The sequence below is a fragment of the Brachyistius frenatus genome, unplaced genomic scaffold (genome assembly GCF_029030835.1).
Source record: "Brachyistius frenatus isolate BFR_SWC_R1_liver_20210118 unplaced genomic scaffold, ASM2903083v1 Contig_29, whole genome shotgun sequence".
Taxonomy (NCBI): Eukaryota; Metazoa; Chordata; class Actinopteri; family Embiotocidae; genus Brachyistius; species Brachyistius frenatus.
Genome location: NW_027210628.1, coordinates 4,449,376 through 4,477,233, shown reverse-complemented (window position 1 = coordinate 4,477,233; position 27,858 = coordinate 4,449,376). Strand labels below are relative to the sequence as shown.

Below are 27,858 nucleotides of genomic sequence, written 5' to 3'. Positions count from 1 at the left end.
ACCTCCTCCTGATGGTTGAGCTTCTCAGGCTGAATGTTAATGATCCTGCTCCACTAATCACATTCACGCTGACTCTTATTTGAACAATTAAACTCCAGTTTCTTCAAACTACAGAATACAACTTTATCTACTTCCTGTAGTACTCCATTCATTCATATTATGTGAAGTCGAAACACCATTAAAGGTGCAGTTTTGCATAAAATGTAGTTTGGACACCTTGCGCATCAGATTCAACACATTTCTCAATACTTAAGTCTGACTTGTTTGGTATCTTTTTTAACTTTATGATCTTATTTATTATTTAAATTAATGTGGGTTTAACCAGTCCTTGTATTGTCTGAGTTAAAAGACCATCCAAAGGGTCCCATGTTGACTAAAGAGTTTTAGTTTCGGGGAGTTTTTTTTCACAGGTGATTTGCGCAGGCTGTGTATCTCCCCAGTAGGCTGCGAGGGGCCTCTGCTGCTGCTGTATAAATAGTCTGCAGGCCAATAGGAGCCAGGCACAGGAATGCAGGCTATGCAATGACAAGGCGTTTTCAGTCACCAGGCTCTACATCTCCCCACACCTTCTTGGGGAATATGAAGGTAGGTTGGAGAGAAGCAGGAGAGGCCGGACACTGTGGTGACGCTGACATTATACAACACAACGAATGAACGGAAAGCTGAGAGATGAGATGTGGAAAAAGTATAATTTTTAACAAAGTGGTTTACTGTCTCTCCCTAAATGTCCCAGAAAGGTTATGATATTTACGCTGTAGAAACGTAAATGAGGTGGAAAGATTTGGAGCTGAGTGCAGATGTGTGCAGCAGGTTTGGTTGATGAATTGACTGTTTTCTTTCCATAACCATCATTCTGTGTTGTCTGCTACAGAGGTGCTGTCACTTCCTGTGTTTCTACTGTTTGTGGGCACTAGATGGCAGCAAATTGTTTACTATTCAAAACGTAGTTGTGCACCTCCTGGATGCAGCTTCTTCTGAGAGTGTAAAGATTCAAAATAGTAACTTAGAAGGCAAAATTACAAAGCCAAAGCTTTTTCAGTTGAACCCTTATTTGAATGTGATGACGGTACAGTAGAGTGTAGGATCACAGCTGAAGAGTGCGTCCATCTGCTCAGCTAAACAACAACATAAAACGAACATCTTCATTAATCACAAACCCTTTCTAACAGTTGATCTCTGAATGTTTGCCTGCTGTTATTTGTTTGTGTGCGACTACCTGTTTCACTTTTTAAAAACACAATTTTTCAACAGCCTTCCTTTCATTCAGTGATCATTTCCCATGCGCTGCGCCTTTGATGCAGCTGCCAGCACGAGCAGGTGATGCACCTCCTCACCTCATCGGCTAATGAGTTGGTGCTGAGCTGATGCCAGCGTTTTGCACGGCCAGTGAAAGAGGCATTCCTGGGCGCTGGGCGCGGTCTCCCGTGGTCAACCACAATTTGTCTCAGCTGGAGAGTCTTATGGTGCTAAGCGCCTCGTATTCTTCAGTACGCTCATCTCACACAATGTTTTATGTAATGCTCTGTTTATAATGATGCATTTCTGGTCTTGGGATGTATGTGAGCTCCATCCTTGTTGGAAACTTGTGGATGTTTTCAGCCTGAGGTCATTTCGGTCTGTTTTTACTTCTTCACGGGGGCTAGTTTTGGGTTAAGATTAACTCTTGGCATAAAGGAGTGGGAATGTGTTTAGTCTGTGTGATACCTGTGTGCGTCTCTCTCTGTGTGTGTGTGTGTGTGTGTGTGTGTGTGTGTGTGTGTGTGTGTGTGTGTGTGTGTGTGTGTGTGTGTGTGTGTGTGTGTGTGTGTGTGTGTGAGAGTGTTGTTAAAGAGAGTATTTCTAAACAAAATGGATCGTGTGAGGTCTCATTGTACTGAATGCCAAACACGCTGCAGGTGTCTGTTGGCTGATATCTCACTATTTCAGTGCACCTACAAGGCAGTCAAAGAAAATCCAGTTGTGCCGTACCATTCTGTCTGATGCTCGTCCATGTCATTACACCGACTGCCTGCTGTGCAAACAAGGCGTTTCAGAACTGAACTTGGAGTTGAATGATGAGAAATGGGCAGTTACGGCTTCTTGGTTTTTAACCAAATACACAAAAACCACAAGGGAAACTTTTGGAGGTTCAGAGGCTGCTGAAGAATTTTTCTACGTAAGGCAGCGTCTCCGACATGAAGAGGAGATGACATTCCAGATGCTGATGATGGAATCTGTTGTCAAATATAGAGAATGATTCTCCTACAAACTTCAACAAACCTTCCTGTTTGAGCCAAGATTGATAAACAGGATCTCAGACACGCAGACATAAAAGAGAATATACACCACACACACACACACACACACAATTTTTGAAGTATTTATTTGGTTTTGTATAGTGTCAGCATCTTTATCCTCACTGAATTATTCCATTTTCTTCTCCTCTGTGATGTATCTAACGTCCTCTCCCTCTAACAGACAGAGTTCAGTCCTGGAGTCCCAACCACTTGATCAAATTGTGGAATAATTCATCCCTCTGCAGCCAGAGAGACGATCACTATCTAATCATAATGTCTGAGGCCTCAAGAAGCACCAACTGTTACCTCTTGGTACTTTCTCACAATCAAAAAAATTCCCCATGCATTTATATTGTGGTTTTATTTGTTTTTCTGAAGAAGCCCACTGGCCTTTACACAGCTTGCCATTGAATACTCAGTATTAACTTGTCACATTGGGTATCGTCTAAAATGTCATAAATGCTAACAAAGCAATTGGTTTGTTAGCTTGGTTTAAGTAGAAGTTGATGGAGCACTTCATGATAACTTTAGGCCAAAAACATCTGAACAAAAAGTAACCAAAACCATGAATAAGGGACAAAACCAAACCAAATGGATGAACAAAAGTATGAACATAAAACTGCAGACAAAATTACAGATTTGGTGTGGTCATTAAATCAGTTGCCTTGATGTTATTATGTAAAACAGTAATGGCACTCTGTCCCTTGCTGGCTTGTACATGTGGATGTTTTTCAGTTACTCTAAAGTGGAAGCAAAGTAATTAAAGTCAACCTGTATGAATTGTAAAATTATGAGTGTCAATGGGAAATGTTCCTGTTGAGGAAGTACAAAGACATGTGAAAAAGTGATTATTATAATCAGTAAAAGTGGGTTTGGTTTCTGGTTAGGTTTTATAGCAATTTTTTTCCCGTGCAGACTATTTAGTTTCTACATAATGGAAAGACCACCTTTTGCCACAGCAGCATGTTGTAACAGAAGTAGTCACCAAACCAGCGGGCAGTTACAGTAGCCCTTCCTCCTAATTCTTGTGAAACACACTTGGTATGAGGTCATAGCAGGTGACCCACTGCTGACTCATGACGTACCCCAACTGTAATGCTTGGCCTGATTCAGGAAGGCCGTAATTTTAAATTCTCCCTCATGGACTCATTTGATCTCTGCAGGAGGAGTGGAAAGGGGAAAAAGAACTGGTATTTTTATACCTGACTTCTTTAAAAAAAAATAAAAAAAATGTTTGCAAGCATGAGGTCATTTCATATTTAAGCTCCAAATAATGAGAGCGCCTGTGGGGCTCTAATTTAATACTATGCGGGGACTATCTGACAGAAACTTCACATTCCTGAAACGTGAAAACATTTAAGATGCTGGTACTTTAACTACTGATACTGTCTGGAGATGTTGCAGGTTCATGTGAGACAGTCAGTTTGACGTATTACTTAGTTCTCACCACGCTGATAACTGAACTGTTTTCACCACTCTGTGTACATTTGAGCTTGTTCACTGCAGGCTGTCAGAGTTTTGTGAGCTAACCATAAATAGACACTTTCATGTAATCTATATCTCCACATAAGCAGACTATGCACAACTTCTCCAGCACTGTGCTCTAGCCCCTCTCAAACCTGGCCTAGTACAGATTATGTACATGGACACATTAAGGTGTCGCCCATAAAACACTCAGCTGGATGTGCGTCAGTGGTATTCTTCACTGCTACGTTAATGGCAGTTGTGACTGATGGAGCTCCCCTGTGTGAGCCTCCGTGGTGGCCCCGGCCCTCCGCTGGGCCTCCGCTGGCCTGGAGGCAGAGTGTGAAGATGAGGTGAGACTTTTCCTGCTCACCTTCCAGCCTCATAGTCCTGACCTTCACTGCTTTATGACATGCAGTCCCTAAATTCACACTCATCTTCTTATCCAGTTACACATGCTTGCAGTCCACATATCTTCTATTGTGACGAGCTCTTTCATGTTTCTAGATTTTATGTTTTGCAGTCAAACATATAATAGACGTCTCATGTAAAAGCAGGAAATTACATTTTTAAATCCCGTGGTTAAACATCTAATAATCTTAGCTCTGTGCATGGATCACACACACAGCCAAGAGGATTCAGGGCTCATCACATTTAATGCTTAATGGATGAGTCTTATAACACCATGAAAAAGGATTTCCTTTTAGTCTAACACAGTATAATTCGGTTTATAATTTATAATGTAGTTTGCTGAGTATGAGAGAGAAGGATTTTATTCTGCGCTCAGCATGTGAGCATCCTAGACAGGGTCAGTAAATCACTCCTGAACTAAACTATTAGCTTGAAAGGGTTAAGTAAGAAATAAGAGTGGAGGCAAATGAGATTTGTAAGGGAGTTATATAAGTGGATCAGTGACAGTTGAAGAAGTGGAATACCAGCTTTAATATGAAGCATGTCTTTTGTGGACAAAGGCAGCAGTCATGCACGGCAGAAGGACGGTAATCCAAGACAAGTTCAACAGGAGGATGGGCAGCGGATACTCCATAAATCTTTACTCTTTGCTGAAGCCTGTCCTCCTCCTGTGTTCGTCGGCCTGTTTGACCTCGTGTAAACATGCGCACACTTAGCGTGGCCATTAACCAAGTCGATCAAGCCTAACATGGTCAGTGATACGAAGAACAGCCATCAGTGAGATCACAGCCGCTCAGATTACTTTAAGCCTCACAACAAATGCCTGGCCAGGTAACAGGTTCAGGATTGGTTAAGGTATCACTGGATCTTGGGTCTGTTGTCAATCCGGTATCACGGCAGACAGTGAAATAGACACGCCAGTCCACTACAGCAAAACGTGAAATAGTCACACTTCGTGCTGTCTAAATGTGAAAGTTTCACGTTTTCCTGGACTGGAGGAAAATGACACCTACTGCATGCGTAGAGCCATGTGATTTACAGGAAAATGAAATTAACAGCTAAATTACCTGGTTGGGGTTACTTAATAAGCACATGGTTGGGATTAGGAAAAAATATAAAACATGGTTGGGGTTAGGAAACAAAATGTCAACTCCTGGATTCGAACCTCATCGTCCCTCATCGTCTGTGACTGAACCCACCTTGACGCCCAAAAAATAATTTTGTTGCCGGACCTTGGTCACATGATCCCATGTCACATGACATTTCCATGCGTGTAAATTTCACACTTACAAAACGTGTAACTTCCACACGTCGACAGCCCAAAACGTGTCTATTTCACATATTGTGGACCGGCGTGTCTATTTCACACTTTGCTGTGATACTGGGCTGCTGTCATACACTTCAGTTTTCCTCTGAGACACTCAACTCGTCTGTCTCTGTTCAGGTTCGTAGTCTTGAGTCATCGGGACCTCAGGATCTTCTCCACAGTGGGGCTGTGAACAGTAAGCACCGCGCTGCATTCCTCTGTTCACCTGTTAAATGACTCGCTGCTATTCATCATGCTTGATAAGGCATTGCCATTAGATCCAGCTTACAGTAATCTGCCTTTTGATGAGATATTTTAGGCTGTTATTTTTCCTGGATGTTGGAATCCTGTGCGGCTGCCAAAGAGCTGCGTTTGAAGTCGAGCCTGATTCAATTATGTATCTCTGACAATATTGAAGTGGTAGAATTTAGAGTGTGTTTGTGTGTTTTGGTCTTTAAAGGAGCAGCAGCACACACAGTTTGTGCTTTAAACTGTAAAATATGTGTACACGTATTGTCCACTCGGCTGAGTATTGTGCGAAAATCTGTGTCTGCGCAGCGATACTTGTTTTACAAGCAGCCGAGAGGTCAAATGGGACTCATAAAAACAAGCTCAAGTCTTCCTTCCCATGTACATGTGACAGGATAACAGCTGCGCGAATGTTAAACTGTCTTCCACAGAAACTCAAGATATGCATCTTCTTTCCTTCGTCTCCTCATGTTTGTCTTTTGCCCATCACTGGAATAAAATACCTCTGCCTGTCCACCTTGTTCAGTTTAGAGCTGTGTCTCCTGGTATCATGGGAAGGGACAGATGGAGTGGGGGGTCTGCAGGATTCGGTTTCAAGAGAGGAAGATGTTTAATGTCTGACTCACGTGGGTCTGATCGGAGCTCAGATATGAGTCCATAAATCCAGAGGGAGGAGAGGAGGTCACAAAGTTCAACCCCTTGACTACAGCAACGTCAGCTTGCTGCCTCTCCTGGCATCCATCTCCTCCAGTAGTGTTTTGTTGGCAGGAAATTTGCTGTAATTTCTCTACTTTTTCAGTTTTCATTGCAGCAGAATTACAGGGTTATACTTTAGTGCTGAGTAAACGGCATTCAGTTTGTGAAGGATCTTATCAGTGTTACTCCACCCTTAAAAGTCTCTTACTTTAGAGCTGAACATTTTCAGTTTTCACCAGTGCTGAGTTGCATCGCTCACCCACAGAGGAGAGGTGGTCTGATTGTCAGGAAAGCAGATGTTTTTGTATGTTTGTGGCGAGGTCGTGGGCGGCTGGTAACAGAGGGGTCATGCACATTTAGTTTTTGTCTTGGCCAGAAGTCTGCTGCTTCCTCTGCATTTAAACTCCTGAGTCAGAAACTGCACCTGGCTAACTTCAACAGGGGACAAAAACTCATTATAATGATAATCCCTCTTTGAAAGCTCCCGCTGCAGAGTAAAGGTGACTCAGAGTGTAACCACACATGTGACCACAGATCTGCTCGGTGTGCTTCAGCTATTGCATTAACTATATCTAATTGTTGTTCCCATAAGTCATGATACATACCTAAAACTGCCTGACGCAGACTGCTGTGCGGTTAGTCTTTAGCTGAAATTACTCAGTGGCAGGAAGATCGATGGTTGTGGTTATGGAGGAACTTAGAAATGTGTAAATTGAGGACATTTGTTGAGGCACAGGATCCTAATGGAAACACTCCTATATAGGTATGAGGACGTAGTTCATGTGAAAGCCGGCTGTAACTTGAATGTTTGAGAGATTTTTTTTAATTTTTTATCCCAGAACCACAGCAGTCACAATTAAAGTCACTTGTACCCACAGCTAGTTGCACAAAAATGCCCAAGTTACCTCAAAAACAGTGGGGCGAATTACAGGAGACATCCGATCTCGTTAGCCAGCAGTCCACTTCCTTCTACTAGAGGCCTCACGCTGCTGTTTAAATATGTGGGCTCATTTATTTCATACAGCTGATATGTTTAATTTTTGGGCTCTTCTGAATGTTGCTTTTGTTGCTTTTCATGCCGGTTTTATTTGACAGTTCGCAAGATATATCGTCCTCACAGTATGACATCATGAGAGGACATAGCCTCTGTTTTTGTTAGTGTCATTCGGTCTCCTTGGAGCAAAAAAATGAGAGTTGTCATGACAGCATGCCCACATTTTTTTGTGATGTCAACTGAACCTTGAAAGACCTTTTTTTTAATGTGTGATTTAATGAGCATGCATGTTTTGTTGTTAGTAGTGGGACTGGGACATGATTATGCATTTGTGAGTGTGTGCATGAGTGTGCGAGTGCTTTACTTATGTTTGCATGTTAATAAATACAGCATGTAGCTTCGAGGGTAAATTGTTGACTAGATCATGGTAAGTTGGTATCATCTGCACATTTTGTTTCTTTTTTTTTGAGAGCAGGAAGACAAAGCTTTAAGTCTGAGAAGGCCGCTATCAGTCGCTCAGTAATTAATGGTAACATCCAGATACAATAAAAACCCTTCCTCTTATTAACCCAAGTTTTATAGTCACTTAGGGGAAGCCTGGTGCTTCTCATGTTATTATCGCTACAAGTGGGAGCAAGTTCCAGGAGAATTTGAATAAAAGAGCCGCATGATGACAGACTGTGCAGCTGGGACAGGACATTGTTAGATGTGTGCGCTTGTCATCTTAGATTTTCATGTCACACAGAGAGAGCACGCCCTCTTAGTAACAAGCACCCCAAATAATCCCACCTGCCACGTCCCAGCATGGGACTCCCAGGGTCCTCACTGACAGCGACCAAAATATCACGAGTTCTGCCTGCGTTGAAGCCCGAGTGGAGCCCCCGCAGAGAGCGAAGCACACACCACCCTTTCATTCTGCTGTGCACTGTACATCAACCATCAAACCCTCACGCTCCACAGCATGTAGCTTCGAGGGTAAATTGTTGACTGGATCGTGGTAAGTTGGTATCATCTGCACATTTTGTTTCTTTTTTTGAGAGCAGGAAGACAAAACTTTAAGTCTCAGAAGGCCGCTGTCAGTCGCTCAGTAATTAATGGTAACATCCAGATACAATAAAAACCCTTCCTCTTATTAACCCAAGTTACCACAAATACCAGATTCATGCCTGCTGACCTTGGTGAATCTGAAGTTTTGGTCCCAGTTTGTGTGTCTGCAGCGTGTGTGTGTGTACGAAGCATGACATATGCACTCTTCATGCAGTAGCTGCAGCCATCTGTCTTGTGCTTGCCAGGTGCTGCCCACTCAAAGTGGTCTATTTAGATCATGACTTATCCAAGCTATTTTTGCTCAGGGCCTAACTGGGCTTTTTAAGTGGCCTGCTTAGTTCTGGCATGCGGGATTTATTAAGTAAGGGCCGGAATATTTAGTGCCCTCTCTTTTTTTGGGGTCATGCTGTAGTGCATACTGTAGCACTGTCATCTTTTATTTTCATGATCTGCCTCTTCCTGCAGTCACACATCAGAGCTGCAGAGGTTTCCATGGTGACAGGGTCATTTGGCTGGACCTCAGGGCTCAGGGCTTTTGATGGTCAGCAGACTGTGGCCAGGACATGTATGGGAGCAGAAAAAGGTTTTTTTGTTATTTAGGAAACAGATTGTACAAACAGAAAAGACAGTGGGTTGTACTTGTTAAAATGTTTGTAGCCCACAAAATGTATCGAAGTTTACCTGCTTCCAGCTCTGAGGGGTTTCGAGTTGCAGTGAGTTTGACTCGAACGGGAAGGGCTTATCCTTGTTGTAAGCAAGAGAAAAACATGGAGACATTTCAGCCGACCGCTGGAATTACATGAATGAATTCAGTGTGGGCAGCTCTGATTTTTTTTTTCTTTTTTGTCTTTTTAAATGAGTCTTAAATGCATTTTTCTCTGCTCCTCTGTCTCGTGTGGAATTTGGCAGCTCTGGTCTGCTCCCTCCCTCTGAGCCCTCTGCTCAGTCTGAGCGTTGTGTGCGTGACTCAGTGTCTGTCCTGTTGTGAGGGTGTCAGTGGCTCAGTGTGTGTCATGCTGTCAGGAGGAGAAGCCCTGTGTGCAACCAGGAGATCAAGGGAATCACAAGTGACTTTGGTTTATCTAATCCGGGAACAGCACAGCAGCTCAAGTAAGTTCCAGTTTGAAAAACCTCCTGGTTTCTGTTATTTAAATCAAGTAGAAATCAAGCTTCGATTATCTCTTTTATTTCATCTTCAGCATTCAGTCATACATCATCAGAATAAGGGTTACTGTCAAACTCATACTCACACTGAATGAAAGGAAGATGGTTGACATCTCACTGAGCCTGGCTAAGGAATTGGATCTTCAAGGCGAATATTTTATTCGATTTTTTTTTTTTTTTTTTTAATTAAGAAAAATTTAGCGTTGGTCTCTGGAGCAACACCTAATAAACTGTGTATTTTGTATTTGAACGAATGTATCGGTTGGTTTTATTGTTATTTGTGAACAAAAAGAAAAAACCTGTTAGCCTAGTGTTGATTATTCTGGGACCTCTCGCATAACTAAATTAGATTATCGTAAGTGGAATACGTGTGAAAATATGTGTGTGTGTGTGTGTGTGTGTGTGTGTGTGTGTGTGTGTGTGTGTGTGTGTGTGTGTGTGTGTGTGTGTGTGTGTGTGTGTGTGTGTGTGTGTGTGTGTGTGTGTGTGTGTGTGTGTGTGTGTGTGTGTGTGGATGGGGACATCCCCCTGAGTGCCGAGGCGTGTGCATTTGTAGCTCAGCTGCTACACATGTCTATCACTATTTCAGTTGTGTCTCTCTCTCACGCACGCACGCACACCTAATGCTAAAAAGCCTATTATACCCCTGGGACCTCAGTTTTTGTCCCTACAGTGACACATGTCCACAAGAGTTTGTGTTTATTCAGGTTAGTACACACCGGGATTATAAAAACATGTAAACACAAACACACACACACACACGCACACACAATTCCTCGGAGAGAAAAATATCCTTGCGCTGCTTCCGGTAGAAGCTTCGACTGTCATCTGCAGCTGTCCGCTGTCCGGAATATTCCAGTGACCTCTGACCCCTGATCCTGTGCCACGATTAACTGGGCTCCATCATCAGAGGCCTTCTGTTACTTTATTGAGATGAATTCCTGCATTAATCATCTTGTTCAAGACATTTGTGTTTGCATGTCCTTTGGTCACATTCAAACTGAGCTCAGTTTCATATCAGTTAATCTTCACTCAAACTACAATATTTGTACATTTATGGCTTTATCTCAATCGTAAATATTCAATAATGAAGAATTTATGAACAAATTTAAGTGTTATTTCAGAATATTTAGCCCATGGCAGCTCAGATTATCTACCATCACCTCCTTTCAGCATGAAAACTGAATAAGTACAAAATTATTAACTTTTAACTACCATCTGCTACAACCTACCTCTGCAAATGTTTACTAATAGATGATAGATTAAAGATCAGATTTGCAGGCAGAGCTCCACAATCAGCTGAACATTTGACATGTGATGGCCTTGGCTAATGTTTAAGCAAACGGTGAATTCACACATTCAGCACACTTAGAGCATCATTAGCGTTGAACTGGAGTGTTGTTGTGGTGACTCAATGACTGAGATCGGTGTTGGTCTTCACCAGCTCCTGACGAATCAACTGTATCTTAAGTGTGCTACATGTGTTGCTATGGTAACCGGCTATGACCAAGTCAAGTCAGATTTATTTATATAGTGCATTTAAACACAACAGAGGGTGACCAAAGTTCTGCATATAATAAAACAGAGTTTAAACGGCCAAATACAGTTGATCATAAGGAGTAATCAACAATAAAAACAATTAAATGAAGAATCAAAAGCAAGAGGAAGCGAACAGGAAGCGCACAAGAATGTAGGAGCAGTAAATAAGAAATTATATGCAGGTTATTGTGGATAAGCTAGTGAAAATAAAATGGGTTTTAAATGGGTTTTGATCACTGGTATCGAGGTTGTCGACCTGGTATGGAGGCCGATGTTTTTCCAAAGCTTGGGAGTTGCAACCAACTACCTTTAACTTTTTAATGTTTAGTCCTCAGATGGTACACCAGGTTTATCAGAGCACTTTAGCTTCAAACAGCTGACTGATACATCTGGAAAAGATCCTGATGAGAGTGGTTACATTTGTGAGCCTTAAAATCAAAACAATTAGCTGAAAGATGCTAAAATGCTCTGTATAGATAAGGGGAACCTCTTTTACGTTTCCCTTAATCAAAACAGTAGCTTTGAGTTTTTTATGCATATCGAGCCATGCTCACCACTCTGTAAGGCTTTCAGTTAGTCTTACTTAACTTGAGTATGCTAACTTTCTCACAGTAAGAATACAAAGATGTAAAGCAGGTATAAGACATGAACATCTGTAGGTAAGGTCATCATCAATCCATCAAATTCTTGTTGATGTTTAGTTCAAAGCTGAAGCTGTGTTGGAGGAAAATTATGGGATCACTGAAGTTAGTTGGATTCGTCCTCTGTGGCCTTTCTGTGCAGTGTTTCATGGTGAGATGTTTCAGTCTGCAGCAAGGTGGTGGACCAACCAACACAGGCTGGTCAGATCAGATAAAAGGTAGGAAATCAAGTGGATGTTAAGTTGGTGCAATAATGGGGATATTCTGTTAGACAGTGACACATTCATTGTTTCAGAGCTGCATTCATTGCTGGTTTCAGTCTGCATTCGTGGGAAAGAGGAAACCAATTATGCTTTCTGTTTCGTCGTTTTCTCTGCCGTGGATGATAAAACCAACATTGCTCGCTATAAAGTTTGAGCAGTTTCAGTTGACCTCTATTGTAGTTTGTAATTAGGGATAAAGACAGCCTCGATGCCGTTCTCCTTGTCCAGTTGAACTTTGGTTTCACTTCTGCGGTCCATAGGCTTGAAACTCAACACTGAGAGACAACATGGGAAGAAAAAGAAAGACAAACATGTCTCAGGAAGTCGTCCAGCTGTGCCTTATAGCCCATATTGATTGGTAAATGACTTGTGGGTGTGTTTTTTTCCAGCTGGTTCCTCCTACATCTTGTCAAGGTCATTTTGTGTGTGTGTGTGTGTGTGTGTGTGTGTGTGTGCGTGTGATCGAACCTCTCCTCCTCTCTTTTTCTCTTCCCTCTGCGCTCTGGCCTCCACTCGTTTGGGTTTGTGGTGAAACTGAGCTTGGCTTCATAAAATTTTCCATCAACAGCAGCAAATAACAACAGGGTCAGATGAGGAGAGTGCGGCCCTCAGCACGCACTGTCGAGGCCGGGGCAACGGGCGCTGGTTTGTCCTGTCCCAAGGAATGCTCTCTTCTTCTGTGAGGGACGATGTTAGCGTAACGAGCACCCAGTCATATCTGAGGCATCATCTGGCCTCAATTGTCTCAACTCAAATGTGTATAATTGCTTTCCGACATCCTATTATTGTTCGAGAGAGCTTGGGACAAGCTGTTTGATGGTGATGGTGGGATGTTTAATCACCACCTTGGCTGGGTGCCTTTTGGGTGGGGGGATGAATGAAGAGGTGAGGTGTTTACTCATGAAGCAGTTTCAGCTATTTTGTATGCGCGCTTCAAATAGTTGGGTTTTGTAATGGCATTGTGTTTAGAGGAAATGGGTGGTAAAGCTACAAACTGCCAAGAAATTTTCGGCCTTCACTTTCTCAGAGCTGTAAATTAGTGCTTTTCTAACACACCCTGCTTCCTCTTACAAATCAGACTACTGATGGTTGAATTCCCTTTGTGCCGGCTGCGCCGCATCTGACTCAACAAAGTCCTCGTTTCACCCGCCGGCCAAAACACTCGGTGCTGTTCAGGCCCATCACCATGTTCAGCACATTCCAGAGAAATAGATAGGGGATTAAATAAACATTACCGTCTGTCTCTAAATGAGTTTACTCAGTAATTATGCATAATGGTGGATCATTAAGTTTGATTAATAAGTTTTTATTTTTTTTTATTGTTGTGCTTGTTGGGAATGGTTTGTGCTTCCGAGTTTATGCTCAGTCGACCCTCAGAGGAGGTGATGAGTCGTGTCTGTGTTTCGTCAAATTGGGTGCCCAAAGAAATTTCCATTCCTTTTACTTCTTCTCTGTGTTTTACGTTCAAGGAGAGCCTGGCAGACCTCTGTGCCATAACCGGAATGGAAATCTACTGAAAACATTTAATAAAAAAACACTGATGAATGCTTAAATTCCAATTCCTTTTTAGTTCCATATGTTGCTGCCCAAGCGGCAACCGGCAGTGACGTCAGCCATTGGTTTGTGAACGGCCGTTATGAAGCCTCGAGTTCGGAATTTGGCCGTCACCATCTTGCTCGTTCGGAGCGGTTTGGAGCCAGTAGTGACCATATTTGGGCGAGCTGGGGGGGAGCGAGCAGGGGATCTGATTGGAAACCCGCCGATACTACGTCCCGCCCACCGATAGCCGTAACCTGACTGCACCACCAGCCGTGTGCCTGTCAATCAAACAAACACCCCCCCAAAAACACAGCTCTCATATTCTTATCTTATTTTCAGATGGAAGTCCAGAAAACGTATAAACAGGAGTGAATTTAGTTAGCAAAACTATTTACACTATTTTTATTTTTATGGCAGTAGTTGAATGTGAGCCGGAGTCAGAGGATTTTTGGAACCAACTTCCAGCAGCACCCCGCAAGTTTAAGGCACTTCCGCATCGGACTAATTTTTCAGACTCAGAAGCTACGTCCAGTTTTATATACAGTCAATGGTTGCGGCATGGAAAAAGTTATTTTTCTTTTCTTTTGGGGGGTTGAGAGGTGTGTGTGGGGGGTCCTGGATAGATAGAGGCCAGCCTTTGGAAAACATATCCCCCTGCAGTTTGCTGGATTCTGTTTACTATGGCTGCACACATGCACAAAACACTGCACTTACAGTACCTCCAACACAAAAAACATAGTCATTAGTTTCATGATGTCATGTGTTACATCAAGCCCTTTCCTGCATGTGTTTCATTTAACGGCACTCAAAAAAGGTTCCAAATGGTTTCCCTATATTGAAAGGGGGATTTGTGTTGTGCAGTCTTTCATCAAACTTAGAGCACATGGCTGCAAAGTCCATTTTGATTTATGCACTTAAAAGAAAGCAATGAGGTTTAACCAACAGAAGAAACCTGACTTTCCCAGCAGACATGGCAGACAACCCAAGCGGGTCGTGTTCCCATTTTCTTGGCTTTGGTTATAATCCGGAAAAATGGATTTCAAAACCACACAGACATATCGGTTTGCTCAAACAATCAGCTTTTTTGCTGGCGGTCGCCGGCTGCTGTTAATTTGGCTTGCGTAATTTATAACAAAATCATGTTCCTGTGTTGTCCCAGTTCTTCCTCTGTCTGCTTTTTGATGCAGACGCAGCTGCTGGACTGTCTGATGACTCGTGGTCTTTGTTGCTTTGAGGGCTGACACACCAGGGGGTAACATCTCCCTGCTCGTGCCATGAGCAGCTCTTCATTACTCTCGTGTCACAATCTGTTTCTTATCATTTAATGCTACGGCGTCTGGCTGCATGGTACAACCTGCTCAGCTTCCTTTGTTTCCCTCCAACAAACGATAAGACAGAGAAAAATACTCTGAGGAGTGTACAGCAGAGAAACAGAGACACTGCTCCACCTGTCACTGATACTGATGGATTGCTCAGTGTGGTCTGTCTCAGTCATGAAAAAAGCCAATCATTTTTCCTGTCTGACCCGGCCTGACTCATGCTCCTTCACCTCCTGTTCATTCATTCATTCACTTTCTCCGCCTCGCTCCCACACCCCCTCTGTCAGGTGTAAATCCTCCGGTATGAAGTGTTGTCTGGATGTTTCCGCTGATTGATTGCTGCCTAGAAGAGCAGTCAGTCTGCTGTTTGACTGGCACACCAGAGCGTATGAAATCCTATAATGGCCGTGCAGCCCGGATGTCGGGAATTTTTATGCTGAGCTCTGAGTTAGCAGGAATGTCCTCAGGTCAGGGCTCTGGATGGACACAACAGCTGTTCTTCTGGTGTTTTGGGAATTCCTGCCCCTCCTCCTGTCAATGCATGGGGTCGAGAGGGGACTGGGACATACATACCTTCTCTTTTAATAGGGTGTTGATGCAGTGTGGGGTGTCACTGGAGTGTGGATGGATGCGTTATAATGTACTTTCAAAAGAGGATTAGTGCTGATAAAAGCAACAGACTGGGGACTTTCAAAGCCAGGACTTGTGTGTGTTTGGAGGAAATGGGTGAATTGACCCCCGTCGTTTGATGTGGTAACATGGTGCTGGGGGTGGGGTCTGTTTTAATCATAACCCTGTGAAGAGAGATGAGACAGATCAAGCTGGCTTGTGTTGTAGACTCTCTCTCTCATCCCTCTTGGGTCCCAGATCAGGAAACAAACCCCAGGGAGGAGGGGCCGGGGCGCCTGCCCGACACACAGGCCTCTGATTGGAAGGAGGGAAAAGGAGGTCTCTGCTTCCCGTAATCCGGCATCTCGTCAGTGCCTCAGGGTGGCTGACATTTGGGAGATATGGAAACTCAGACATTCCCTGAGGGAGGCTGTGAATGACTAGTTATTAATGCCCTGATTGGCAGGCGTCCATCATATTTTGCAGAGGTGTATTTAAGTTTATGTTTTTGTCAAGAAGAGTGATGGCTTTTGCTCGTGAGATAAGACTTTATTGAAAAAAGATATAAATCTCAATCGTGATTCCTGTTACCAGAGGTCTGAGAAACTTAGTCTGAGACTGTGCTCAGTAGCATAAAGCAGTTTTTGTTATCGTCATGACATGTTAAAGTATTATTTTTACCTTGTCTGTCAGGTGGTTCTGTGAAGGCCGCGAGCTGCACACCTCTCCCGACATCCAGATCTGGAGGGATGGTGACCTGCACACGCTGGTGATCACTGAAGCCTTCGAGGACGACACGGGACGTTACACCTGCGTGGCCTCCAACAGTCTCGGAGCAGACAACACCTCTGCTGAGGTTTACATCGAAGGTCAGACATGAAATGTGACAATTCAATTATTAAACTTCCAATGCAAAGACTGATGTGCCTACTGACTTATATATCTAGTTAATGTAGGCTCGCTTGGTGGCTAATGCTCTGTAATGCTTGCATGGTTTGTTCTTCAAGTGCAAGTGAGCTCTTGATGTTAGTGGATAACACTGGATATGATAAAAGGACAACATATTTTTTTGAATGTTTTCAGAGAATCCTATGTGACCAAAAGATACTTCCCCCTGAAAACATTACTAAAACATTTCATTTTCTCAAAACATTTTTAGAACAAAGAAATCCAAGCTGGGGAGCTACTTTTGGTGCATTGGGTAGCACTTTTAAAACCAGCAGAGCAGTTCTCCGAGGAATCTGTTCTTCATCTGTCTTGACGAAAATGGCCTGTATCACATAGCAGTAACTGGTTTTGTTTTTGTCCGGTTTCAGGGGCTTCATCATCAGACTCAGAAGGAGAAGGCGCACCGTCAAAATCCAGATCGGGAGCCATGCCTCAGTACGTGTGTTTCTGCATGACATCTCATGACCCCATGACCCAGTGAACCTTGAACCCCTGAACAGGTTAACTGAGCCCTGCAGCAGCTAATCAGCTCTGCTGCCTGCTCCTATTTAACTTGCCCCTTAAAAGGCCCTTAAAGAGCCATAACCCGACTCAGTACATCTAACACACAACAAAAACACCCTGTCAAAGTTGTCCTCTGCACTTATTTCCTAATGTTAAACTTTCACGTCACTTCCACACACTTCATTTATTCCTCTTCCAACTCTGATTTTGTTCTGCTTCAAAAAAAGTTGTGTAAACGTAAATTTAAAGACAAGTTGGACCATGATCTTCAACTTTGTATGATTAAAATAATACTGTTTTTCACTCAATCTAACAGTCACCGCACTAAGTGCTCTCTTCTCCTCTAAATGTTTTGGATTATTATCTTTTGTATAAATCTGCCTCCATCTGGACGACTTCCTGATTTATCTTTCTGTTTCTCTTTCTGTTTACATCTTGAAGCCAAGATCACTGATATCATCTTAATTGCTGGGCAGACAATTTTCTTTCAATTATCATATTTTGACTAAAAAGCATTTAGAGATGAGAAAGTCCTCCTTTTTCTTTCTGCAAAGTTTTTTTTTTTGCTCGCGTGCTGATTTATTCTTTCCTTGTTTTAGAGTGCAGAAGAAGACCACTTCAATGTCCCTGACGATACGCTCATCATCACCCAAAACCTCCGAGGTGCTTCCTCATCGCTCGACCCTGGTGCAGTCCTTGTCTCAGCCCCCACTGCGGGTAAACACCAACATCACACATGAACTTCTACACATGATCAAAGACATGAAAATGTTCTTTCGCTGTCTGAAATGTCTCCCACCTGTCCACAAAGCAAAGTTTGTGTTCTCTTCTAGATGCAGAGCCCAGTGTCGTCACTGTATGGTGGTGATGTGTCCGGCCCTCCTTATTTCACTAAGGTAAGTCTGCATACAACATAATACACATGGAAAATTAACAAACATTGTGCATATATGTGATTGCTGCAAGTCATTCCGGTACTATGATCATAATTATGCTGCTATATCAGCCTCGAGTCTTACCTGGCTGCAGGGATTTGCTTCCATTCAGCCTTAAAAGCATCAACCAGTTGGCTTTTCACCTCATCCTAAAGGTCTTAGATCTTTTCTAAGTCTGGTGGAGCAGCGAGTGCCTTCCCCAAACTGCTGCCACAAATATAGAAACCTACTATTGTCTAAAGTATTTTGTATGCTATACCCTTAAATGGAGCTGCGGGACTGAAGCTCAAACCATGAAAAGCAGCCACAGATACACACATACTTACATACGCTACATCATGCATGCAGTACATGCACGCATACATGCCCAGAACCTGATACACATGTCCTCAGACTCTCCGCCTTCCCATAATAACAGCGTGCGTTGCTGTGGCTTTCAGCAGTGGGGGTCAGATAAAAAATAAGACTTTGATGGGAGCTCCTCCTCCTCCGGCTTCACAACACCCTGCTCCAGCTCTTCAATATTTCCCCCGACAGACCCCCGACTCGCTCTCCCTCGGCGCTGTGTGTCTTGTGATGGCAGGGCTGAGACGGGCTGAGGCAGAGCTTCAAACGGGCCTGCCAAACCCATGAGGGTCAGGTCTCTTTCACTCTCATTCATTCAGTCAGGCCCGAAATCATTTTCCACTTCATTACAAAAATACATTTGTTTTTCTTCACCCCTCTCTGCACACCCACCTCCTTTAAAAAAAACGTCGCAGGCTTTAATCATCTCAATGAGAGGATGTTCGCCTCGAGTGAAGTCAGCACCATGATGTCACCCACCAACACACCCACACACACACATACACGCACACACAATGTACAGTCCACCCTTAGTCTCTCCAAAATATACCAAAAAACACCCAGCGAGTGGCGCATTTATCCACACTGACACTAAGTGCTTCCTGCTGATGGAGACACCAGTCTATGTCGCTCCTCCGTCAGCTCCCATGTAGATGTTTTTTTTTAGTTAGGCAACACTGTAAGCTGTCATGGATTGATTGGACATGGGAGTTAACTTTGTAAGGAGGAGGTCTCAGGTTAGAGGTGGAGAGGGTGCTCCCTAAAACCAATATCAATGCCTAAAATCACACACTGACAGGTGAATTTAGAACAGTAGATGAAGGTGTAAATGCTAACAATAACCATACTGCAGACTTTAATATATTTAGTCCATTATATTAACAGCTATTTACTATTAAGTAAATGAGTGTCTTTATTTTATTTTTTTTTAGCTTTACACAACTTTTCCAGTCTTTTGTTGACCTTGTCCCAACTTTTTTGAGACGTGTTGCTGGCATCAAATTCAAATTAAGCATATTTTTTCATAAAACAATACAATTTCTATGTTTCAACATTTGACATGTTATCTCCGGTCTATTTTCAATTAAATGTGGGCTAGGTTGTTGTTTTTTAGGCTTCCAGAGGACATTCACATCTGTCAATGATAATAAACACATGTTGAAAAGCATGACTTAAATTTAACAACCTGTCAAATACAACATGCACTTTCAGTTCATCATTGTCTAAATATTTAAGAAACTAATTAATCGATTTCATTAATTCATCAAGGTTTTTTTTTTAAGTGTCCACTTTGTAACAGCTGTTTGGAACAAAACAGATGTTCAGTTTCGGCTGAGGTTAAAATAAATGGACTAAGTAAGTGAGATGCACAAAACTAAACTAATGCGAAAGATAGATCCAATCAAACATCAGCGGATTTCAGGTTCTCAGAGGAAAGCATCTTTGCATTCTGTAAAATTATCTGTAAAGTTGTAAAGAATCATGTTAGCCAAAACAAAACCAGCAAGAATGTATTGTATGATCTAAAGTGTACAAATAGGATGGTGATTCCTGATTGGAGAGGACACTGGAAGACACTTCCTTGACTGAAAAATGGTTTAATTCAACATACTGTCCTGTTTCCTGTCATTAGTGTCCGCTAGTATGTCAGTTTTTCAAACCTTCACCCCTCACTCGGTCTCCATGTCACCTGTCTCAAGAGGATTTATCCTTTTCATTACTGGTTTCAGTCTCCTCTCATGTCGTCATCATCTGTCACCGACTCACTCCTTCTTCTCATTGCCTCTCTCTTATTTTTTTATCGGCTCTCTGGCTCCTCGATCCTCCCTGTGTGCAGCTCCTGCACAATGCCCAGGCCTCTGAGGGCCAGGTGGTGGTCCTGGAGTGCCGGGTCCGGGGGGGCCCTCCTCTGCAGGTCCGATGGTACCGACAGGGAAACGAGATCCTGGACTCGCCTGATTTTCGAATTCTCCAGAAAAGTGAGACACACTCAAAAACATGTTGTGGCTTAATGATTTTTAAATTTGAACACACATACATGCTAATAAACAAGATATCTCTACTTTTGTCTTCCTGTGTGTCTGTGAATCAGAGCCTCGATCTGCAGCTGAGCCAGGTATGTCGCCTTGGTTCCTCCCAGGTCTATCACAGCCTGACTCTGCTTTCATGTTTCTAACCGCAGTCAGCAGTTCAAAGTAGTAATGGATTACAAGCTTTGTCTGGAGACTCAAAGTGAGCTGCAGCTTTGGTCATGACTACATCAGATCACATGTTAATAAGTGTGTGTCTCACAGTACACTCATTATCACATCTACTCCAGTCAGAGGGAGTCCCTGAGAAAGTCTGAGAGAAACCCCAACACATAAACACACAAAGTCACAGATAAACAATGACACGCATGCTGATTTCTGTCCAATATTTCCCACCTGCGTGAGTCAGGGGTCATTTCAGGTGTTTCTTTTGAGGCCGTGAGTGACTCAGACGTCGCTGAACATCTGCGCTGCAGTGTGTCTGTTCCTTCAAGAATAGTTACATTCACGCTTGTTCGTCTTCTCTCTGCTATCTGTAGTGCTGCTCTAAATAGTGACTCACCAGTCGACGTGACATATCCATCATCAGGCCTCAGCGTTCATGACTTGTCTATCTGATGTCTCTATTGAATTTTATTACAAGTGTCAACATGTCACTTCGTTCCATACTTACAACTGTCTTAACTGCACCGATCATCATGACCTACGTCTGTCAACATATCTAACTTCTAGCATCATAAACTGTTTGTAAAGGTGCACTGATGTTTTTTTTTTTTTTTTTTTAGGAGATCTGCACCCTGGTGATCTCCGAGGCCTTTCCAGAGGACGGAGGTCTGTTCTGCTGCACAGCGTCCAACCCCTATGGGTCCGTCAACAGCACGGCCCAGCTCAGCGTCACTCCAGGTGAGTCCCACACAGACTGCGAGAGACGGTCAGGTCAGCGTGCTCGATTGGTACGAGGCAGCGTCTGAGCTGAATGTTGGGCGTGCCTTAAAATGTTCTTTTCTTTTCCGTTTACAAAGTCTCAATAACTAATTTGACACATATGTCATGGCAATTTTGATAACTTCCTAACAAGACTTTTTCTAAACCTTATTATGCTAACAGTTTTTGTTTTCAAGCTTTAGTAACAGATGATGGAGGCGAACATGTTGATGATGGTGGATTTCCAACTGATATCACACTAAAGCATGTAATGCACCCGTCAGTCCACTAGACCAGTGGTTCTCAACTGGTTTAGAATCAGGACCCATATGTGTCCTAGTCATTAAGTCATCGCCCAAATTTTTTTTGAAAAATAGTGCGTAATACTCAACAACTTGATTTACTGTTAAAAACATGAAATAAAGAAAAAAAATAGAAATGAAAAGACAACTTACCTAAATCTTCAGATATAAGTTTTTCAAACCTCTTGTTCATCAAGTTTCAAGAATCTAAATTGAACTGTGTGAAATATGAAATAAAAAGGCAGACTTATTGAATCATAACCTTGTTTATAAATGCTCGGATGAGAGCTAACTACTTTAGCTTCGATTGTTACCGTCAAACAGGTCTTTCAAAAGCTTTTATTTTGAAGTCTGAAGACTTCAAAATACGTTTGTCTTTATTTTCTCCAACTTTTTGTTTCCCAGCACACACTTAAAGACCCACTCAAAATGGCCTCACAACCCACTATTGGGTCTAAGCCCACCAGTTGAGAAGCACTGCACGAGATGATACTGTGCCAGTCTCATGTTTTGCATCACCCAGGTGTGAAAAGTAAAATCCTTAAGATTTAGGCACCAAAACCACCTGGTTAGGTTTAGGAAAAGATCACCGTTTGGGTTCAAATAAGTAATTTCCACAAGTAATGTTACATAAAGTACGCAATGTAAGTTCAATATGTAATGTAAGTTACTTACTTATGTTAGTAAAAAGAAATCCACATTGACTTTTGTTTTCTCATGGACTTGAACACCGTTTGTCTCGGTGAAAGTCCTGCACTTGTTGAATCCAACCACCTCCAACCTCCTCACTATGCAGACTTAATCACTGTACTGACCTCATGACCTCATTCTTTGATGCTGGTCATACATGTGTGTATTTTTCTCGCTTGACTAAACTTGACACTGACATGATATTGTCCAGTGGACTGCCGATTTTATTAATATAAGCTTTGGCATGATACCAGCTTTGAATTTGATTGGAAATCCAGTGGTGATGGCCCAGACTCTCCACTATAAAATTAAACCATTTTTATTTTTCCAGAACCAAAGTAATCTGGCAGATGAATCAGAGCTTGTTCATTACACCAACATCTGATAGTTCAGTAGTTTACTGGAAGTCCTGAAGTTTGGGGTCATTTATCAAAGTTTGTATGGTTTGTTGTAACAAGATGACCATCTTTTGTTTTGTGTTTTATTGTGTAGTCTGTACAAGAGGAAGGTGAGAGGTGTGAGTGCAGCAGGACACATATTTCTGTGTAATCTCACACACAGTATGGCCTCTGCACAGTTCAGGACTCACTGCACTGTTTAAAGGAAAGGCTGAATAAACAGGAACTGCATCAGCCTGACTGGATCCAGCTGCTGCTTCAGATCTGATCATCATGATACAGTGTGTGTGTGTGTGTGTGTGTGTGTGTGTGTGTGTGTGTGTGTGTGTGTGTGTGTGTGTGTGTGTGTGTGTGTGTGTGTGTGTGTGTGTGTGTGTGTGTGTGTGTGTGTGTGTGTGTGTGTGTGTCAAGGTATGCGGTGGCTATAAGAAAAACTAAACATTTCCCTCTCTCCTCTTGTTTGTTTCCCTCAGCAGCCGAGGACTCCTCCAGTAATGGCATGTCTGGTGATAGCTCAGGGTTTGAGGATGCGGCGGCCTTCCCTCCTCCTCCCCCACCCACTGAGATCAGCCTCCTGGAGCTGCCACCCAAGATGCTGCCTCAGCCCGGCACCGAGGCTTTCCATCTGAATAAGCTGGAGATCTGGCCCAGTGTGTCGACTCTGCCTCCGGTGCGGATGAGCTCAGAGGTGGAGGGCAAAGAGAGAGGGTCTGTGTGGAACGGCCGACCCCCGAGTCCTCCGTCACCTCCGAGGCTTCCTAAAGAGACACTCCCGCCCCCACCTCCGCCCCCACCTCCGCCCCCACCTCCGCCTCCACCGCTGCCACAGTCCTACCCTGCCACAAATGTCCCAGTCACAGTCCCAAGTCCAGCCAACGTGCCACCAGACTCACCTCCTACCATAGGCAAGCTGTCTCCATCCCCGGGGAAGGATGGTCCTCCGCTGCCTACCAAGCCCAAACCAAAGCTGTGAGTACTTGTCGTGTCCCTGTGTGTCTGTGTCCCCCGGGGGCAGGCCAGTCGCTGGGGAGGGCTCGTGGGAGGGAAACAGACTGGGAGTTGTGTCTGAGGTGTGGTGGAAATGATAGTGTTGTGTCTCAGCTGTGTGAAAGCGTTAAAAGGGGGGAATCCCAGGCCTTTTTCAGAACAAAAACATTCCCCTGCCTTTATGTCGGCGTCAGCGTGGCATCGTGTGTGCCAGGGCGAGTCTGCCGGCTGCTGTGTATCTCCGGCTGTAAACAGATCTGTGTGGCTTTTGCTGGATGGCTCCTATTGTCTGCGGCTGACCTTGGACAGCATGCCCGGCCCCGGACAGAGCCGCTGTGTTTTTTCCTGAGCACCTTTCTGACAGCTCTGTAGGGATCAGGTAGGATGTCACTGTTATTAGATAAGAGCTCGGCAGTGAATGGCTTCGTTTTCAATAGTCCTGTGATGAGATGTCTGCAGTGAACAAGCCATGTGTGCATGGAGTTTATCTCGCTCTCTTTTTGCATTTTTTTTGGGGGGGAAAGATATAGCAGAGAAGAAATTATTCTTCTAACAAGAGAAATCTCTTTGAAAAAAAACCTGCACATTCAGATTCAAATCAGGGATGTTGTGATTATGTGGTTATCATCTGAATCCCCCAGACTTCCAGGAGGCCCCACATGCTCAAATATTTGTAGCATATTGTTTCAATAGTTTATTTTTCTTGTCTTAGTTTCTCTTTTTAACCATGATAGTTATGCGGTTTTAGAGATGTCAGTGTTGGTCTGTTTGTCAGTTGGTCAGTCCTGTCCACCACTTTGGTCCAAACTGAAATATCTTAAGAACTGTCAGATGAACAGTCAATACATTTTGTACAGACATTCATGATTCCCAGAGGATGAATCAAACTGACTTTAGTGATTGCCTGGATTTTCTTATAGCACCCCTGTGGGGTTGACATAGAGTAAAATATCTCAAAAACTATGATTTGGATTGACATTTAAGGTGCTATAGAAATCTATTCATGTTCCCCTCTGGATGAACCGAAAAAATATGGTGATCTTCTTGCTTCTAGCAGGTCACACTAGCATAGCAGCCAAACTATCCTGTAGATGTTAAATTAGAACCAAACGTTGTACAAACATTCATGGTTTCCAGATGATGAATCCTAAACTGACTTAAATTATCCCTTAAATTAATTTCGCGCAACCATGAGGCTGCAATATTTGGAGAGATTGCTGTCAAACTTGGTGCGGACATTCATGGTAGCCAGAGGATGGTTACGAGAACTTGAATCTGATCAGGAACCATCATCATGTTTACATGTTGATTGTTGCTTTATTGTGGACTGAAACACGCTGTCCTGGGTTTGTTCTGTCCAACCACCTCTGACCTCCACCCTCCCTTTGTTCTATGTCACAAGATTTTTTTCAACCCATGCTGCATAACGCAGAGGGTACCATGTGCGAATCTCTCTGACGCCAACTCTTGTGACAACTCAGCAGTATTTGACACCCTAGGAATGAAGACAGGGTGGATTTTAAGTCTTTTTTTTTTTACACTCCAAATTTGACCTTTTAGTTTGGGAAAATCTGCTCAGATTGGAATTTTTTTTGCTGAAGTTTCTCGGCAGTATGATGACTTTCTCTAAACAGAATGATCCAGTCAGTGTCCGAGCAGAATCAGATTAGCCAAGATGTTGCTGTTGCTTATGTCAGGCTGCATGCAGACCAGAGTTTTGTTCAGTTTGGTTTCAGTGCAGTGAAGCTCGGCTCTTGCATCGCACAGTCCAGCATGTCTACTGGATTTGATTCCTGCTCGTGGGTGCTGCTGTTGCATATCTGTTCATATAAACGTTATGACTTGTTAATTCTGTGCTTCCAGAGCTGCGAATTTAATGGAGGAGACAGAAAATAACAGGTAAATATTTGGCTGTTAGGGTGACGCTCTGGATTTAGTTTGAGCCGCATGTACTGGACCCTTTATTCATTAAAGGACCCGTGTGTAGGATTTACAAGAATCTACGGGCAAGACTGGAATATAATATCATTATTATGTTTTCATTCATGTATAATCACCTGAAACTAAGATTTGTTTTACTTTCATTACATTAGAATAAGCCCTGTAAGTCTACACAGGGAGTGGGTCTTCTTCCACGGAGGCTGCCATGTTGTTCCGCCATGTTTCTACAGTAGTCCTGAAGGGTCAAACATAACACTAGTTACAGAGAGGAAATTCTGCAATTTTTATTTGGAGTTATTTATATGGTTGAAATGGCAGATTGAGGGATGTTCAGTCAGTAGCAATCGGCCACCTCACCACTAGATGCAATTAAATCCTACACACCGCTCATGACAAAAATGACAAAATGACTTAAAAATAAAAACAGAATTACAACGCAGGTTCATAATTCAGCAACGACAAACTAATTTAATTGTTTGTTTGTCGAAAGGATGCATACTTTTAATGGAACAAATGAAACTTAGTTACTCTTATTGTAGTTCACATTTAGCATTTTTCAAGATAAATTAATGCAAAGGAGAAATTTATGAATACTTTTTCTTTGTGGCATTTTAAAATATCTTTAAACTAGCTTATGGATTTCTCAAACAGACATGAGATCAGTCTTATGATATGACAAAGGATAAAAATAAGTACTGACCTTAATTTTCAAATCAGATATGTACAATTCTGTGTACTGTAGCTTGATGTATGAGGAACTCTGGGTTTTATTTCTTGCTTACATTTGGGCTTTCTCCGAGTCACAGGATAACATGAAAGCAGCTTCTCTCTGAATTTTCCCACAATAACAACATGAACATGAGACAAGAGACAATCAGCTTCCCGCTGTGAAGCAATTAGGAAGCGTGCCCCTCCATCCCCCCCTTTAAATTCTGTAATTACACAGTAAAAACAGCAGCCCTGCCATTAGCCAAAGGTCATGTCTCCGCCAGACAAGTAGCCTGTACGAACGGAGGCCGACCTCTCCCAGCCTGAAGCCCCCCGAGCTTCTCGTTCAGTTCGTGGCATCCTGTTTGTCGCGTGGCACATCCCGCACAGCCTCATTTATCGTTTCTTGTCTGGTGGCCACATGCAGCTGTGAAACCCCAACCGAGCACTTTGAGAAGTAATCCCATGTTTTACAGGAGTTCTTTTTAATAAGACCTTCTAACAAACTAGTGTGTTAAACTGCTATAAATTCAATGAACAGAGTGGAAACTATGACCCTAATGTGTTGTTCGTTTAAAATAAGGCGATATTATATAAATAGCTTTTACTTAATTGCATTTGCATAAAGGCAGCAGGGATCAGTATGGATTAATTTTATTATCGGAGGGGGCAGTTCATTTAGCTGCAGGGATAAGTGTCTAGACTTTAATACCTTTTTCTAGTCTGAGGTTTTTTTGGAGTGGTGTGCGTTTAAGCTTTTACTCCTGAGTGAAAAAGTATAATTACAACCATAACACGGGTGTTTATATTGATTGGAGAGATGTGCTCATGTTCACAAATCTAGAATAAATGGTTGTAAGTCACAGGAATAACACCCCGGAGCCCACGTTAGGGGTGATTCTTTGCTTCCATAACACAGAGCTGATGAGGTGGAGGAAGTCGTTGTGTGACTTGGCAGGCAGGAGGGAGGGTCTCCTGCAGTAGGAGACCTGAGCTGTGAAAACAGACCTGCTGTTTTTCTGTGCTGGAGGAAGAGAGAGCAGGGCCAGTAGGTATTTGGGTTTGATGCCCGGCGTTGATGCCAGACATCAGCATAAGAATCAAAGGAAATTCTCAGGGGAGAGGCTTGGGTTGGATCTCAACCAAGGTCCGGGTGTGGAGAGAAGCAAAGCCATTTTCCACAAGGTAGTGAGAAGCAAGCTGGGAGCTTTATCCCATCCAATGTTCATCTGGAATTGGGCTTTTTCAAAGTGTTTCTACACACAGACACAAACAATATTTAAGTTCTGTGCTGTATTTGGTGACTGTGATAGACGTGTTATTTTCAGACTACTATAAGCAGGATAAAATTAACTATGAGCCCGTGTTTTGGTTGCCCTCTCATAAACTGCTTCAAGGATTAAACACACAAAGCAAAAATGTTTTGCTAAAATGACCTATTGCTTGGAGCAGATGTGTTATGTAAGGCAGCCAGAAGTTATCTTGGCGTTGGAGCCCATTTGATTGTGTGAGCCGGTCGGGAAAATAAACCCGTGTTCCTGTGGAAGGGTCTAAATAAAGATTTTAAAGCTACTGTGTGGCAGTGAGACATGCTCGGAGAGGATACTTTGAGACGAGCAGTAACTCATG

General features: G+C 42.9%; 1 protein-coding gene across 7 annotated transcripts in view; it reads left to right on the top strand.

Moving 5' to 3' along the window:
* Nucleotides 1-27,858, top strand: part of palld (palladin, cytoskeletal associated protein) — a 54,206-nt gene that overhangs the window by 4,744 nt on the left and 21,604 nt on the right. For 4 of the 7 annotated variants that reach the window (XM_069699312.1, XM_069699311.1, XM_069699310.1 and 1 more), the window contains exons 3-11: nt 16,211-16,386; nt 16,834-16,900; nt 17,569-17,686; nt 17,803-17,865; nt 20,087-20,228; nt 20,342-20,365; nt 21,063-21,182; nt 23,067-23,562; nt 25,444-25,479. In XM_069699312.1, the coding sequence (XP_069555413.1) occupies nt 16,211-16,386; nt 16,834-16,900; nt 17,569-17,686; nt 17,803-17,865; nt 20,087-20,228; nt 20,342-20,365; nt 21,063-21,182; nt 23,067-23,562; nt 25,444-25,479 (1,242 nt within the window). Of the gene's footprint in view, nt 1-9,495; nt 9,554-16,210; nt 16,387-16,833; nt 16,901-17,568; nt 17,687-17,802; nt 17,866-20,086; nt 20,229-20,341; nt 20,366-21,062; nt 21,183-23,066; nt 23,563-25,443; nt 25,480-27,858 lie in introns of those variants that run through there. The other 3 variants (XM_069699313.1, XM_069699308.1, XM_069699309.1) reach the window with 3 other exon arrangements.